At 38.6% G+C, this 17,557-nt stretch overlaps 1 protein-coding gene across 1 annotated transcript in view; it reads right to left on the bottom strand.

Moving 5' to 3' along the window:
• Positions 1-17,557, bottom strand: part of LOC136875368 (dynein beta chain, ciliary) — a 782,313-nt gene that overhangs the window by 271,320 nt on the left and 493,436 nt on the right. The window contains exon 30 of the mRNA XM_067148948.2: positions 12,430-12,656. Coding sequence (XP_067005049.2) covers positions 12,430-12,656 — 227 coding nt within the window. The remainder of the gene's footprint in view (positions 1-12,429; positions 12,657-17,557) is intronic.

Genomic DNA, 17,557 nt, shown 5'->3' with positions numbered 1-17,557 from the left:
GACAGCCGCAGTAAGCTCCACAGCACCGTGAACTGTCCAGGGAGGATGCTCAGCATGGAGCAGAACTATGCGGAGGCTCAGACGATGTCCCAAGAGATGGAGGCTGCGATGGCAATGACACAGCCAGTGGGACCCCCTCTAGGAGACGAGAACCAATGGGATCCGCACCGACAACCAGCAAACGAGGATGGCAGCTGATAGAACACAAAAGTACGAAAAAGGGGAAGGCCAGTGAGCTTTGAATGCCATACGAGGATCAGCGGATCACAATCACCAGAAACGAAGACACCATCGACCGGACCCAGCAGACCCACCATGGGAAGGTGGTGGTTCCTGATGGAACCACTGGGCTGCGAACCGTGGACTTTGACAGTGCCAACAGGAGGGCTGTGTGAGTGAGGTAGTCTCTGTGTGGTTAAATAGTGAGGACCAAGGGAATGTGACAGTGTGTGGAAATTGATTCAAGTTATAGGGGGGATATTGACACAAGTGTGATAAATAGATATAACTTGCAAACAATATTCTTTCGCCCATGGGCAAATAATGCAAGAACGAGCTCAAATTATTATTATTAAACCATTATTATTATTATTATTATTATTATTATTATTATTATTATTATTATTATTATTATTATTATTATTATTATTATTATTATTATTATTATTATTGAGCATTGAATTTTATTTGCCCCAAACCTTTCAAATTCTTGCTGTATGTTGGTGAGCTATTTAGCTTGTTGGAATCTATTTAATTATGCTTGCTTCTTTTGCATCACGCCTGTCAGTGTATTATAATAAAGGTGTTCTCTCCCTGTTCCTAACTTATGGCTCCAGGGTAAGGAATTTTTCTGTCCTGGGGGCGTCCCTTCATTCTTGCTTTTTCCTTCCATCTTTGCTAATTACTTTCATGCCCCGCACACTTGCGTGCCCCCCACCCCCTCTCCCGGTTCTCCGAGAGAGGTTCTGCGGTGACGTAAACATTAGATCATTCCACTACCGCTGAGGCTGCCTCACCTCGCCGGGCTGTGGGACACTCACCTTCTGAACTTTGAACAGGTCACTTGTCCTTCGTCGAGCCAAAGACCATGGGGGAGCATGGAAGGTAAGATGTTAAGGTTTTCAAAATGCTGCTAGGATAATGGGAGGAACTAAGATATAGTACTGTAAAGCCATGTAACTGGCATCTTTGGTTTGTGTGCTGATAACAGCAAGCTTGGTCTTAAGCTTTCATTGTGAAACATACTTTGAAACTAAGTGTAACTTCTTTTATATTCGCTGTCTTGTTTTAAAGCTATCATTAGCTATTGGTGGGCACTTGAGCCTTCGTTGTCGATGTTTTGCCTTGTAGTCACGGCAGGAGCTAAAGAATTGGCTCAAGGGAATGAAATGTAAAGTGCCAGAATGTTTTGGGTGTTCAGATTGAGAAGCGATGTGATTTGCTTGGAATTGTACCTAAATGGGTTGTCAACTTTATATTGACTTTTAGATGATGCATAATTTATATGAGAAATTTTGTGAACAAGATATCAGGCCAGTAGTCTTAGTGTTCGAATATTATCAGGTACCAAGCCAAGTAGTTTACATTAATGTTAGTCCTCTTGTAGGAGGAGAGAATTATATTGGAGCTTTATATGGGGCTGGTCCCCCTTGCAGGTGAATTGTGAAAATGGGTCAAAACACTCTACTTAAACATGGTAATTCTCAAGCACTTCCAAACCTGTTCGTTGTTATTAATTTGTAAAATAAAAGTTCTAGTCAAGTTGTTAAATCTATTGTCTTGAGCATTTTAGCCTCTGGGTTTGTCCATACGTTTGTTAGTCCAGATTCTTGGCCTGCACCCCTTTGGGTCATCCTGCTGGTAGAATTACGGTACAATTGTATTATTATTATTATTATTATTATTATTATTATTATTATTATTATTATTATTATTATTATTATTATTATTATTATTATTACTTGTATGTATGGCTGTGAAGAGTTACATCCAGTTAGTATTTATATTATTATTATGATATGATCGGTTGTTTGTGAGGTTATATCAGTGTTGTACATAAACATTTATATCAGTTCAATTAATGTAAGAAGAACCTGTATATAATTCATTCTTATCAGTATATATAATTTGTAATCCATAATTGTGAAATACACTGTAACTTCCAGAATGGTATAGGTAGAAACGAGAATGATGAAGAATATTCTGTACATTATAATCTATGTATTAGGCACTCTAGAAATTTCACGATGGTAGTTTCTTTGTAATGTATCTTTCTAGAAGCCTGGCCAGGATATATGTAGGGAGACAATCTTGATGGTGACACAGAGTTATTGGTTAAGGAGTTATTGGTTGGAGAGTTAGGGCCGATTGCAAAAACGGTATTTAGACGATGTCTACGGCTAAACAATGCCTAAGTATGGCTGCCGCATTGCAGAGACGTTATTTATCACTTAGACACTGTCTAAAACCGAAGTTCAACCCGTCATGTTTAAACACTGCCGAGAGTACTGTTTAACCTGAAATGAGAGGAGTGAAGCACAATCAGAGGTTATGCACCATGAAATATGTAATCTGTATTATCATGTCGAGACGATTCCGGGAAGAAAGGTTAGTCCGATGGCCTCTCTGTGGGTCGCCCGCTGCTAAATCGCAGCAATTTGTTTGACATGCACGGGGAGATAATCATAAAATAAGGTTTCACTTTACGAGATACTTGTTTCTTGGGACTGACAAAGTGACAGTCCAATAACTGTCAACTTGAATACAATTCTTGGCAACCGATATATTTTATTATATACATGGGGTAATTTCCATGGAATTATAGGTCACTTCGACTACAAACATATCAGAATTATGTGTCCCGATTGTCTGAGGGCTGTCACATACATCAACCAGGAGGGGTTCACTTATATTTATGGCCAAGTAACACACATAATAATGAAAACTAAAAAGTAGGTTGTATGGGATTTATATATATATATATATATATATGATCGTATAAGTTTTCGGCAACTATCAGATAGGAAAAGACAAGTGGTGGTGATTATCGTTTAAAGAGGACTGGGGAAGAAAAGCTGTGGCCATAATAACAGCTCTAGTATTTGCCTGGTGTAAAAACAGGGAAACTACGGAAAACAGCCTTCCCAGCTGCCTATGATGCGTTTCGAACCTACGATCTCCAGAATGCAAGCTACATCTATATGGCCCGTACAACACATTTTCGGTTACACATTACTATTGCTTCATCTTCCCTTCGTCGAAGCTACCGTAATTTATGAGTAGATTACACTCACTGTAACAACGCTATAAGCAAAGCTACACTTCCCCATACGGTGGCTTGTCACTTTATTGTCGATAATATTATGAGATTTAATTTCTACCGAAAGCGATACTCTTATCTGTGGGCAAGTCATGCTCAGCCATATTTGAGTAATGTGTAGGAAGACAAACAGCTGACTGGCGTTCGGCGCGCGCACCGACGAATTTCATTCATTGCGACAAGCAAAGAGTTGCATGAAAGATACTTCTGTCTCCATTTTTAAACCAAAATTGAAAGTTTAAGGGATGTCTAGTTAAACATCGACTGAACATTGTTTATGCAATGGAAGTTCGTGAATAATTTAGACGTTGATTAGGTAGACGATGTCTAAGGCTTAAAACTAGTCATCGTTTCTGCAATTGGCCCTTATTGTTCACTAGGTTTATGGCATAGCAAGAATATAATTGTGACCTTGTGACATGCAATGTTCGCAGTCTCCATATTGAAGTGACAGTCAAGTTTTTTTAAATGGCAGCTTGCGATGTGAGTGTTTTGTTTGTAAGAGCAGTGATTAAGGATATGTGCGTGTTTAATTTGGAAATAGATGTGAATAAAATAACTGTACCAACTGACAGGATCTCATGTGCATCTTTGTGGATATGTTAATATTTGCCTTATCTCCCGATGTTTCTGGATCTTCCTCAACTTCAATGAAAAACTTTTCGGGATCTTCTCCTTTTTCAACAAGATCTTCCCATAATCGCATCTGCAGCGATTTCTTCTTCCTGTTCATCGGGAGATTTCTCTTGTTGAGTTTGTCTTTGAGTTGTTTCACTAACATATTTTCTAGTATCATTTGCATTTTGATCTATTTCATGCTATACCCATATTCAGTCATAAATTTTTACATCTTGTCACATGGTTGCCAATGATGTATCCACAGTGATGCACACAAAATGCTGTCAACTTGATACATGGATTTATTCACAATTATTTACACATTAAATACACACAACCTTAATCACTGCCATCGCAAGCAAAACATCTCAACACCATCTTTTACAAATGCCTATCACTGAGCACATGCCACATGGAAATTACAACCTTAAAACACAGTTGAAACAGTTGACTGCTGACAGCATGTCAGTTCAACACAACATGAGGCAACAAGTACAATTCCTGTTAACCGTAATTCCAACTAAGCAATTACTCGTCTCTACCATCAAGACCACCTCTTTATAAGGGTGCCTGGCCAGGCTTCCAGAAAGATATGTCCACCAGGAATGGAATGAATGATGCCCCACCCAGTGGTGAGGATAGGAATTGTGCCGGCTGCCGAAGGCTGTCACACTCCTCTGGGGCAAAGATTAATGAATGACAGATGAAATGAAATGGTATTGGAGAGTGTTGCTGGAATGAGTACCTTCACATAAATTCTAGAGTGTTTAATACATGGATATAGTGTACAGAATGTTCTCAATAGTTCTCATCTACCTAGTACCATTCTGGATGTTACTGTGTGTTTCACAATACCGTAGTGGATTACAAATCATACATACAGGTAAGAATAAACTAATTACAGGTTCTTACATTAACCAAACATATAAATGTCTATACAGTATACAGTACATGTTTCATGACTTAACCTCACAAACAGTGCAGTCATCCGACAACGTCAATAATAATACTAATACTAAATGGATGTAAACACTTCAAAGCCATACATTACAAGTAATAATAATAATAATAATAATAATAATAATAATAATAATAATAATAATAATAATAATAATAATAATAATAATAATAATAATAATAATAATAATAATAATAATAATAATAATATTTCAGCTCGATACTTATATTATTTACCCATGGTGAGAGAATATTGTTTTCTTGTTTTATCAGTTTATCCTACTTGCATCATAGTAAGCAAGAATATTTTCCTGATGGATCGTCATATAGTAGAGATGCGCAAAATAGGTACCGCTGGCAAATTTTCAATGAGTTCTCTTCGATATTATGATGCCAATTTTAAGTTAATGGTTATTAAACATGCAGAAACAAAGAAAAAGTGTGCAGCCGCAAAAAGAAAATATGGCATAACTAAAGCTAATGTTCGGCATGTAAAATAATATTAAAATGCGTACTCTACAAGGAATGCATTCATAAGCCTGATTTAAATTTTTGAAGGAAAAAATGGAGGTCGTCTTTGATGTGGAGAAATGAAAATCCATAGCCTGTTTCCAGTCATTCGACTGGGTCAGGAATGGAATGAATGATGCCCCCACCTAGTGGCGAGGATAGGAATTGTGCTGGCTGTCACACTCCTCTGGGGCAAAGATTAATGAATGACAGATGAAATGAAATGGTATTGGAGGGTGTTGCTGAAATGAAATATGACAGGGTAAACCAGAGTACCTGGAGAAAAACCTGTCCTGCCTCGCTTTGTCCACCACAAATCCCACATGGAGTGACTTGGATTTGAACCGCGAAATCCAGCGGTAAGAGGCCGGCTGAGCCATGGAGGCTCTGATTTGGAGGAACACATTACTATAATTTTTCAGAATGAAATTAAATATACATACTCACGGAGTGATCAAACAGTGGCAGAAACAAGACAAGCCCTGTAGGACCATGACACAGTGGATTAGGGGACAGAACACCAATAGTCGAATTGTCCCAAGGGAATTCAAGATGTGCTACAAGAACTTCCGGGTTGACGGAGGTCTCTTGATGTACAGATCGCACCTCTCCGACACGGCAGTAGTGGCGATCCCCAGACAACGCATGAATGACATCCTCGAGAAGTTCCAGGATGGCATGGAAGCCGGATATCCAGGAGGCGAAGAGACGTATCAGACCATCCGACGAATATTCTTCTGTGTCAACATGGGGAAAGACATTCTGGACCACATGAAGGGGTGTTACATCTGTGCCTACACCAAGGCGAGCAACAGGAAGGCAGATTCCAGCCAACGAGGAAGATGGCCACAATGCCCATGGGAGGTCATAACCCTGGACTTGATGGGTACTTACCCTAGAACACCACGGGGTAAAACAGGACGCCTAGTAATCAATGACCTCTTCACAAGATGGACTGAGGCCTTTCTGATACCTGAAGCCATGACGGAATGCATCACCAGCCTGCTACAACAAGAGGTACTCAGCCGCCATGGTTATCCACAGTGCATTCTGTTAGACAACGGGAGTCAGTTCATGTCGAGGGCGTGGAAGCAAATGATGACGGAATGGGGTGTGGAGCACTGGACCACCCCTTTCTGCAACCCAAGGGCAAATCTGATGGAACCGGGAGCTGAAAAGAATGCTACGAGTCCACCTGATAGACAAAGAACATTGACTGTGGGACCATCAGATACCACAGTCACTCTCTTTGCCCTGCGACGATGCATCAACCGTGTCACTGGCTATTCCCCAGCAGAGCTGTTCCTTGGTTGACAGCTGTATGGCACCGGGGATTGGGAGTTTTGTCCCCACCCACTTCTGGTCAAGATGATGCAGCTGTTTCCTTGGCAGAGTAGCAGCAGAACATCCAGGAGAAGCAAGATTTGGCCGAGAAGAGATCCCTTACCCAGGCCGAGGCTCAAGATGTCGATGAGACCCAGATCTTCCTACCAGGCCAACAAGTACTGCAATGTAACCACCCAGTCAGTAATAAGATGGGAGGGTTTCACGCAAGTCACGCACCTAAGTGGGTTGGTCCCATTGAGGTGGATAAAGCTGGGCCATGGCGTCTACTCACTGAGGACCAACCCTTCTGTCAAGGTCCAGGCATCAGAGTTGCGGCGAGTCTCCCAACCGCTGCGCATTCAGAGTAAGCCTGGAAGAGATGCTACTAATGACACAGCGCCATCTGGTCATCGAGAGGAGAACACATCGACTATCATCGAGGAAGAGGCTGGCAGTGCGGCCACTCCGACCCCGACATGCTGGTCAAGAGGAGGAGGAGAGCACATCCAGCAACATCGAGGAAGAAAGAAGATACAATCTACATCCAAGGCAACGTCGACGAGTGTGACGTGTGCAAATTGTTTCAAGTTATAGAGTGGATATTGACGCAAGTGCAATAACAGGTATAACTTGTAAAAAATATTCTCTCACCCATGGGTAACTAATACAAGTATCAAGCTCAAATTATTATTATTATTATTATTATTATTATTATTATTATTATTATTATTATTATTATTATTATTATTATTATTATTATTATTATTATTATTTTACAATTACTATTAATGTATGTTTAGCTGTGAAGTGTTACATCCTTTTAGTATTATTATTATTACATCATGTGTGCATACGATATGATCGTGCTGTTTGTGAGGTTATGTCATGAATAGTGTGGTATACATAAATATTATTCATATGAGATCAGTTAATGTAAATACCTGTAAAATCATTTTATAATTTATTCTTACTGGTATATATAAATTGTAATCCATAATTGTGAAACACAATGTAACTTCCAGAATGGTAATAGGTGACGAGAACGATTGAGAATATTCCACCCATTGTAAACTGTGTATTATGCACTCTAGAATTTTCATGAAGATATTTTTTGTAATGTGACTTTCTAGAAGCCTGGCCAGGCACCTATATAAACAGACAATCTTGACGATGAAGTTAGTTACTGCTGAGTTATTGATTGGAAGTTATTCACGTGTTGACATGCCATAGATGCAGTCTCCATGTTGAAGTGACATGCTTGACGCAGTCATCTGTCTTCAACTGTGTTTCAAAGTTGTAATCTCCATGTGCAGCGATTGGTAGTTGTTTTTAATAATGGCAGCTTTGTTGATATTCTCGAAGTGAAGTGTTTGTTGTGAAGTTAATTTGTGAATATATGTGAATAAAATTAATTGTACCAACTGATAGCATCTTGTGTGTGTCTGTGTGGCTACGTTAAGGGAGACTGTTGCTTCCAGTTAACATTTGGAGATGCTTCAGCCACATGGATCAAGACTTTATAATAATATGTTTATTGCAGCCGAATTACCCATTTAGTGTGTGAAGTACATGAATTTACAAATCTTATTTACAGGCCTTGTTCACTAGAGAATTTTACCAGCAACTCTGTTCTCATGTTACAGTTTAACATGTAGTATCTCTCACACTGGGCACCACACATTGCGCATGTACAGTTTGTGCCGGCCTCGTGAAAACTCCGGATGTTGCACAGCTTGTGTTAAAATCTGTGCACTGAGAGTCTTGTCACTGTGTGGCGGAGTTCGTATCCTCCCAGCATCCATTCATGGTTTGTCATAGCCTCAGTAATGTAGATTTCCTCCCATATCTGTTTTCTTCTCATGCAGTTTCCTCAGTAAGTCTTGGTAGGCTAACATCGCTGGTAGTAAGATCTTCTGTCGTAGCTGTTCTATAAAGAAGGGCTCAATTCATACATGAGCCGAGAGGGTATGTATTTGGAGAGACAGAGCACTCTTTTCAAGTATGTTGCCTTCAGCTTCTCTATCATTTCGAGGTTTGTCTTCTTTAGATGTGTCCATGTATTTTCCAGTCTATATGTTATGACAGGTTCAACTTTGAGTTCGAACAGTCATGGGGCTGTTTCTAGAGAGAGTTTACCTATTGACATGATGTCACTTATGGCTCTCGTTGTGGCGTTAACTCCGTCATTTTGTGTGAGGCATGAATACAGTTCCCTGTGTCTGAAGGGTAACTCCCAGGTACCAAAAGGTGGTGACTGACTTTAGCGGTGTCTCGCCAGTGCAGAACGTGCCAGGTCTTCCCCCCTCTTCTGAAGGTCATGGTGACTGTCTTCCCTTCATTCAATGCCAGATAGTTTCCTTGTGCCCAGTCCACCAACTGGATGAAGGTTTTCTGCAAGTCGCCCTCTGAGGTTGAGGTCAATGCCATGTCGTGCACATACATTAGAAGGTAATACCAATATAAATGGTCCGTTATTGGACATTAAAAATTTTCCAGCTAACTCATTCCTGGTTGCCAGTGTTTCACCCCGTGTGCTAGAGGTACCAACTGACGAGCCCAACCTAGAGGTACCAAATGACAAGCCCAACCTAGCACATGGGGCAAAATGCTGGCAACCAGGAATGAATTAGCTGGAAAATTTTTAATGTCCAATAACGGACCATTTATATTGGTATTATAAATTTACTCATTCAGGACAAATATTTCACATTCCCTATGGGAATCAACATCTATATCATACATTAGAAGGTTTACATTGTCCTGTTTTACTGTCTCGACGATGTTTGCTGTAGGTACGATGAAGAGTAAAGGGCTTAGTGGGCCCCCCTGCAATACCTCAATAGTTTGTTGTATTTATTTATTTATTTATTTATTTATTTATTTATTTATTTATTTATTTATTTATTTATTTATTTATTTATTTATTTATTTATTTATTTATGTCTTTCTGTACATGGCGGAGCTCAGGCTATGAAGCCTGCTATTATGCCAAACCATATAATTGTACAACTGTGTAAACATAATGTATTGAACACTATAACTACTTTAACTTAAAAATAAGTTTAATATAATTTAAAATTAACGTGAAATGTAATTTAACTGAAATGTAAAATATCATAATTTGTGTTTAACATTTTAAAATGAATTTATAGTATTTACTATTATTAAAATTATACCTCAAAAATTGTCTATGTTACTAATCTTACATTTACATTTTATTCATTTGACTTAATCTAACATTTGAAGGTACTTCTTAGAGTAAATTATTCTGAATGTAAGTAAAATTTCCAGCACATTCTTCTGAATACCTTTAGATTGCTTATGTCTCTAATTTCAGCCGGGAGGGAATTCCAGGAACGTATGTTCCCCGGTACAAATAAGTTGTTGTACATACTACTGTGGCGAGTGGGGATGGACAACAGGGATCGTATTGATGACCTTGAGGGTGTTCTACCTGAGGGAGAGAGGTAGCTGAAATCTTTTCTCAGGTAGTCTGGTTTACCTGTTCGCAGTATTTTGTGCAGAAGAGAAACAGCATGGTACTTACGTCTATCACATAACCTTAACCGGGACAGCTGATGGAGGAATGGGCTGATGTGGGAATAGAGCGGAACATTTAGAATGAATCGAATGCAGGCATTATGCGCCGTTGAAGTTTAGAACCAAGTGAACAACTTATATTATTATAGACTACTAGGTTTTGACTGGTAGTCACTGGTAGAAAGTCCCTCAGTTTGTGCAGTGAGTGTCATGAACCGAATACACGTCGACAAATTTTTGTTACGTGTTCTGACCAACTTAAATACTTATCAAAAATTATTCCAAGGTTCTTAACGGAGTCTTTCAGAGTTATAGCTGCTTCATTGATCTTGATAACTGGTATATTGATACTTTCTAACTTGGCATGCACTTTTTAGATCCTATTATGATGGCTTGCGATTTTAATGGGTTTACCTTCAGGCAGTGGCTACTAGTCCATTCATTAATGTTAAATAGGTCTTCATTTAATTTCATGATTGCTTCTTGTATGTCATTTGGCTTGGTATGAATGTACAATTGGATGTCATCTGCTTGTAAGTGATATTTACAGTTCGTCATTTGTTCTGATAGGTCATTCATGTATAGGGAGAACAGAAGCGGTGATAACACCCCATCCTTTTCTACCCCCATCTCAGTATTTAGCCATATAGACATACTGTCTCCTACTGACACACATTGTTTACGTCCACTGAGATAGGAACGTACCTAGCATAATACATTATTAGAAAATTTCATAATTTCTAATTTGGCTAGTAAAATGTCTTTGCCTACGCAGTCAAATGCCTTTGTAAGGTCGAGAAGAATTAGAATTGTCATTTGTCCGACATCCATTGCTAGCTGAATGTCGTTAGTTGGTACTATAATTCGATCTAAACCCTGATTGATATCTGTCAAGTAAGTTATGATGTAAGAGATAGTCTGTCATTTGTTTGTGTACTAGTTTTTCCAGTACTTTTCCTACTACAGGGAGGATACTAACAGGCCGGTAATCGTCAAGGGTTATAGGGGTACTATTTTTCGGCAAGGGTCTGATGATGGCATTTTTCCAGTTCTCAGGAAAGATTCCCGTCATAAGAGAGGTGTTAATAATGTGTATTATTGTAGGAAGAATGATGTCTAGAATTTTCTTAAAAGGGACAGGTTTATTCTGGCGTGTCCAGTAGACCCTGATTTTATGTCATTGAGGGCGCTCTTTACATTACCTGGAGTCACATGAGAGGAGTAGAATGTTTCTCCACCATGCTTTCTCTTTGAAGGTATTCTGTCAATAGTGGCTCTCTTGGTATTTCCGTTCGTCTGGACGTTTCTTGAGCAAAAATAATCATTCAGATCATCCAAAGGTACATTACAGTTACTATCCTTTGTCATTGTGTTATTTAGACCCATATCGCGGAGAGTTTTCCATACAACAGCAGAGTTATGTGTAGTTAAAACTTTGTACAAGTAGCGTATTTGAGTGTTTCTTATCATCTGCGTTGTTTTATTTCAGAGTCTTTTATATTTCTCAAAATTGTCCTGTGCTGGATATTTCACATAGTGGCTATAGGATGCATCTCTGTCTTTCATTTGATCACGAATTTCTTGATTGAGCCAAGGGTTAGAGGGTTGCTTTACTCGAGCAGTATGTAATGGGGCATGTCTGTCGTGTAAAGTTAAGAGAAGTTCGTTAAAATGAGATACTTTTGTCGTCAGTGTCCTTTATATACTGAACTGTGTGCCATGGTGTGCTCAGAGCGTCCTCAATGAGGGCTTCTTCGTTCCAATTTTTGAAGTCTCTATATGTGATTACCTTAGGCTTGTATTTTGGACTCTTCAGAGAATAAGCAGCGTAAATCATATCATGGCGGGAAAGGCCTGGCACAGGCATCTGTTCATGTGACAATATACGGTCTTTATTGTTTACAACGATTAGGTCAAGGAGTGGGAAGGAAGTGGCCGTGGCCTTAATTAAGGTACAGCCCCAGCATTTGCCTGGTTGAAAATGGGAAACCACAGAAAACCATCTTCAGGGCTGCCGACAGTGGGATTCGAACCCACTATCTCTCGGATGCAAGCTCACAGCCATGCACCTCTAACGGCATGACCAACTTGCCTGGTAAAAAAAAAAAGAAAAAAAGGAAAGAAAAATGTACATTCTTAGAGTGAACTACAGGACATACCTGGCTACAAGTTCAGGCTGGTTGCCATTGGACAGAATGTCAAGAAGATCGGCAGAAGACACAAAGTAGAATCGAGGGAAGGCCAGTCTTTTAGTCTCCAAATATTCCGCCAGAGCCTTCTCACACATTGTCAACTGTTTCTGCAATGCTTCAAGCTTTTCATACAAACCTGGTTTATTGGTAGCCTTTACAACATTTGGTGTTTTGACCATATCAGAGAGCAGCTCCTACAACAAACATACATATACAGGGTAAAAACTATTTGTCCTAATTCAGGGATCTGGCAGTTTCAGAAATGAACTCTGATATTCCACATGTACTATAAGTGTCAAATTAAGACTTTTTTGAGTCAAAAATATAGAAACAATATGTAATCAAAAAAAGATAAGAGACTGTAGACAAGAAACATACCATAAAAGTGGGGGAAAGCGGTCATGTTGAGTAATACCAATTAACGCACATTTAAAAATTTTTTGCATTTCAATGCCATACAAATTTGTGGAAAGGCTCTCATTGATACACTGGTGGTGCATGCTCCCAGACTAATGATGCTGGAACAACAAGAGGCTCCAGTGTGCCATTCACAAGCTAACAGAAGCCTTTTTCTCGGAATAAAAATTCCACTTAAATTACTGAAGTCACGAAAGAACCTCACTGCTAACGAGTGTGATTTAGCAGTTAATTTTGATCTTGGCATGTAAGTAGGACTACCATTAGAATATACTAAATAATTAATGTTTGAAAGTAAGCTTTTCAAGAGAGAAAAGAGTGAGAACGTCAACTTTTCATTTTGTACAGTAAAACCGATCATAAACATTATAAGAAGAAAGAAGAAGAGATACAATCCAGTATACTTGGAAAATGCAGGCCAGGATGTAAAGGCTGGAAGGTTAAGCATTTGTGTGGCCTATGAGTAATATGCTGTGCCATACACAACGCTGAATGACACCTTAAAGTGGTGGTATAAATTCATCACCAAATAGTAACAAATTTTAACACTGGAAGAAGAGATGTAGCTTGAGGAGTGTCTGTTGACATGTGTAAAAGGGGATCAAACTGTAAAAGAGTTGAAAGGGATGGAGATTAGGATTAGTGTTTTGTTGTTGAACTATAGGATGAATGTGGCCACAGGTTCAGGCTGGTTGCCATTGGATAGAAAGCAGAAAGCACAAAACAGAACCAAGGAAAGGCCAGCCTCAAAAGTTTGTGATCATTTCTTTAAAATTAAGTGCTTAATTAAGGTGGCTATGCATGTAGCAATATGAATGAGCAATTTAACTGCACAGATGATGTGTACAGTTTAAAATGAAGGCCCTACAGTGTTCATACAGCACATATCTGCACTGATCATGTCATCGGACATTTGTAATAGCAATATATCATCGACAGACATCGACGTACTAGCAGTGTTGGGTCTAACTATGTGTATAAAAAATAAAAATAAAGTACACTGTAAGTGCTGAAAAGATTGGATTCTATAGAGACAGCAGTATTCACACATAAATTTATTAAATGAGTTAATGATTTGCACCAAAAGGTTGGCACAATTATTTAATAATGGATGAAGAGACTTATCCAAACCTTCTACCATCTGTTATTCCATAAACCCGTTTGGTGGGCAATGCGGTGAGATCCACAGCTACAAATCTCCAGCTTGGCGGGGAATGCTGCTGTATCTGCCAATTCTAATTATATATTTTTTCTCAGTTGCCTGCCTGCAGAGGTTTATTTCTTTCTCAGCAGCATGTTCTGGATGAGTCTGCCCTCTGATGTGAATTTTTTCAACTGTATTCTTCCAATACCAATGTGTCATCCATAAGCCGAATCATAAAGAACACAAATTATCTCCAGGCAAGAATGACTTAAAAGCCTAATACCCACGGGCTAAAACATTACCTCATCATATTATCATCCCTTGTATGCAATATTATTGTTGTAGAAGAGAGTTGGATATATGATCCTGTATAAACAGACCTCTCTGATGACACATTAGAATTGTGATCTAATTTATTATCCTTAGTCTTGAGTTCTTCCTTCATGATAGGAATGTATGTTTACCACAAATTGTGGAAGTTATAGTCTTTATTATCATACGCATATGTTCCGCAAAAGAGGCACAATTCATGATTTCGTTCTAAACTGTAGGGACTAGGGTTTGCTTTGATTTTATTATATTTTTTTTCCGCTAAAATGTCGGGAAGGAATTACCGACCCCCACCGTTACAGGATGATGATTTACAGGCCATGATAAACAAGCTGTTGGGATTTAGTGGGGAGGATAGTGATCTTAGTGAAATAAGTTCTACTGAAGGGGAATTTGTAAATAAAGGGAATTTACCAGGAACAAGTACTGTGGGCTCGAACGTACAGGTTTTGGGCCAGCTGATGCAAATGAGCAGCAGTCGCAAAAGAGACTTGTTCGATTCCAGTTCAAGTAGCAATTGAGGAGCTAGATGCAATAACAGCGTAAGTTTACTTGTGCTGTTATTGCATGAATACTGTTTTCAGATTTCCTGGTCCCTTCACTACAACCCAGTCCAGGTCTTAGTTCGCTAGGATGCCGCTAGAGGTCAGCAGCACACTACAACTGGTATCATGCGCTACGCTGTTATTGCATGAGGCATGCTTCACGAGTGGCACGTTCAGCTGCCACCAGTTCTCTGGCTGGAGAAGATTTCAGCACGTGGAAGAGAAGGTTTTGTGGCGTCACATTTAATAAAAGACTGGGTATCAGCACTTTGACCTATGTTTCTAAGAATGCCCTCTGCTAAAAGCAACAGATTCATGATACAGAAGTTTGTGTGACTTTATTACCATAATGGTGTTCTATCAGAGTCACAGTCCTACACTCCTAACTATGTGCCATTTACCTTCTTAAAGAGGAATCATAGCTTTCTCAGTTTTAATGATTTGAGGCTACATGATGTAAGAAAGTGTGGTGTAAAAGCAGACAAAAGGGTTGATGTTCACTAATAAAATACTTAAAAAATGAAAATGTTAAAGTGGTATGTGAAAGTCATGTCTGTGTGTAATGATTCCCTAGAGTCTGCTAATGCAGCATGTGTAGATGAATCAACCTGATTTTGATCAATGATGCATTTGAGTATTTCAAACAAGTAAGACACACAATGTCTAAATCTCTATTGTATACTTTGTGATCTTTTTTGTTCTTTTTCTTTTCTTTTAGGTTTAGAGAATCATTTTGTAAATGAAATTAGGAATAAAAGTTGTTCAGAAAAAATGTTACTAATTTTATAACATTTCAACTATTTGTTGGGAAAGTGGGGTGGGGGCAATTACCGTAGCCTAATATCAAGTTGGAGAGAGCACTATAACAAAATTCTCTCAACCCTTTACGCAAAAAGAACGAAAAAGATGAATATTAAATAAAGAATAAACTTAATGGTTTTACCTTTCTTAGTTGACAAATTTTTGGTTTCCTTTTTAGGAATTTGTTCTTAATTTTAGTAAGTTTAGACATTTTGGAGAACTGAGGTGGGATAAATTTCCACTTTTGTTCCTCTATAGTGGGCGATCATGCTTTCCTAACTCCCTGATCAATACTGATGTATGGCAAAATATAATATTCCTGCTCTTCATGCAATAACAGTGTATAAAATGAAATTTTAAATCCGTCTTTCTTATTAGCTAACAGATCATTAAAATTCTTTGGGAAATGCATTTTCTGGCTCTTTTAAATGTCCTTAAATGAAATTCAGGTTGATTCCTAATATTACTTTTAACTCAGAACATGTATAAACTTCAAGCTTCTGTTTCTCAAGATAACGTAAGTCTACTTACACTGTTATTGCATCCAACTCCTCAATTATGATAGTGACAGTAGTGAAGATAATACTGATAATATTCCTATCAGTGCAACTTCTTCGTCAGCCTGGACTGAAAATGGACAAAGAAGGTAGCTTTCATCCAAAATTCCATTATGATGTAAAGGGAGTGTTTAGGTAAGACAAAACCAAACAAAATATTTGAATTATTTTTTTGATGACGACAAACTTTTTTGCCCAGTAGAAAATCGCATATAAAACCTAGCTTCGTAAAATTAGGTGGAGAGGTCAAACCAAGACTGGGTCCAGAAAAATGAGGATGAAATAAAGCTTCTTATGGGCATATTGCTGCTGATGCTGCAGGGAATTGTACAGAAACCTAAATTAGGACACAATTTTTTTTTAAATCCCTTGTTGGCCATGCCTATTTTCTATGAGCTGATGATAGAGAAATTTTTCCTCCTCCTCAGTTTTTTACATTTCTCTGACAATGAGAAAGCCTGCAGTCTAATATCTTGGAGTACAATGAATATGGTGTGAAAATTAGCCTTTCCGAGATTAAATTGATGTCAGTAGATAAGAAATCCAAGAGAACTGAATATCAGATTCGGGATACAAAGTTGGAATAGGTAGATAATTTCAAGTGTTAAGAATGTGTGTTTTTCCAAGATGGTAGTATAGTAAATGAGTGAATCAAGGTGCAGTACAGCTAATGCAGTGAGCTTGCAGTTGCGATCAATAGTATTCTGTAAGAAGGAAGTGAGCTCCCAGATGAAACTATCTTTCCATCAGTCTGTTTTCAGACCAACTTTGCTTTACTTAATTGATAGCTGGGTGGAATCAGGATATATTATTCATATGTTAGAAGTAATAGACATGAAAGTAGCAAGAATGATTGCTGGTACAAACAGGTGTGAACAATGTCAGAAGGGTACTCAGAATGAGGAATTAAAGGATAAGTTAGGAATGAACTAGAAAAGATGAAGCTGTACGCATAAACTGGCATTGTTGGTCTAGTCATCTGAGGCGAATAGAGGAGGATAGGTTACCTGGGAGAACAATGGACTCTGTTATGGAGGGTGAGAGAAGTAGAGGGAGACCAAGACAATGATGGTTAGACTCAGTGTCTAACGATTTAAAGATAAGAGGTAGAGAACTAAACGAGGCCACAGAACTGGTTACAGATAGAGGATTGTGGCAGCAGTTAGTAAATTCACAGAGGCTTGCATACTGAATGTTGAAAGGCTTTACAGTCTATAAAGAAGATGTATGATGTATGTGCAAGGTGAATAATGTACAAATTCTGCCCAAAATTTACAAGATAAAGCCAGTACTTGACCACC

Source organism: Anabrus simplex, chromosome 1, assembly GCF_040414725.1.
Source record: "Anabrus simplex isolate iqAnaSimp1 chromosome 1, ASM4041472v1, whole genome shotgun sequence".
In the NCBI taxonomy this organism is placed as follows: domain Eukaryota; kingdom Metazoa; phylum Arthropoda; class Insecta; order Orthoptera; family Tettigoniidae; genus Anabrus; species Anabrus simplex.
The sequence above is the reverse complement of the archived record's forward strand: the minus strand, read 5'-3'. Positions and strand labels throughout refer to the sequence as shown.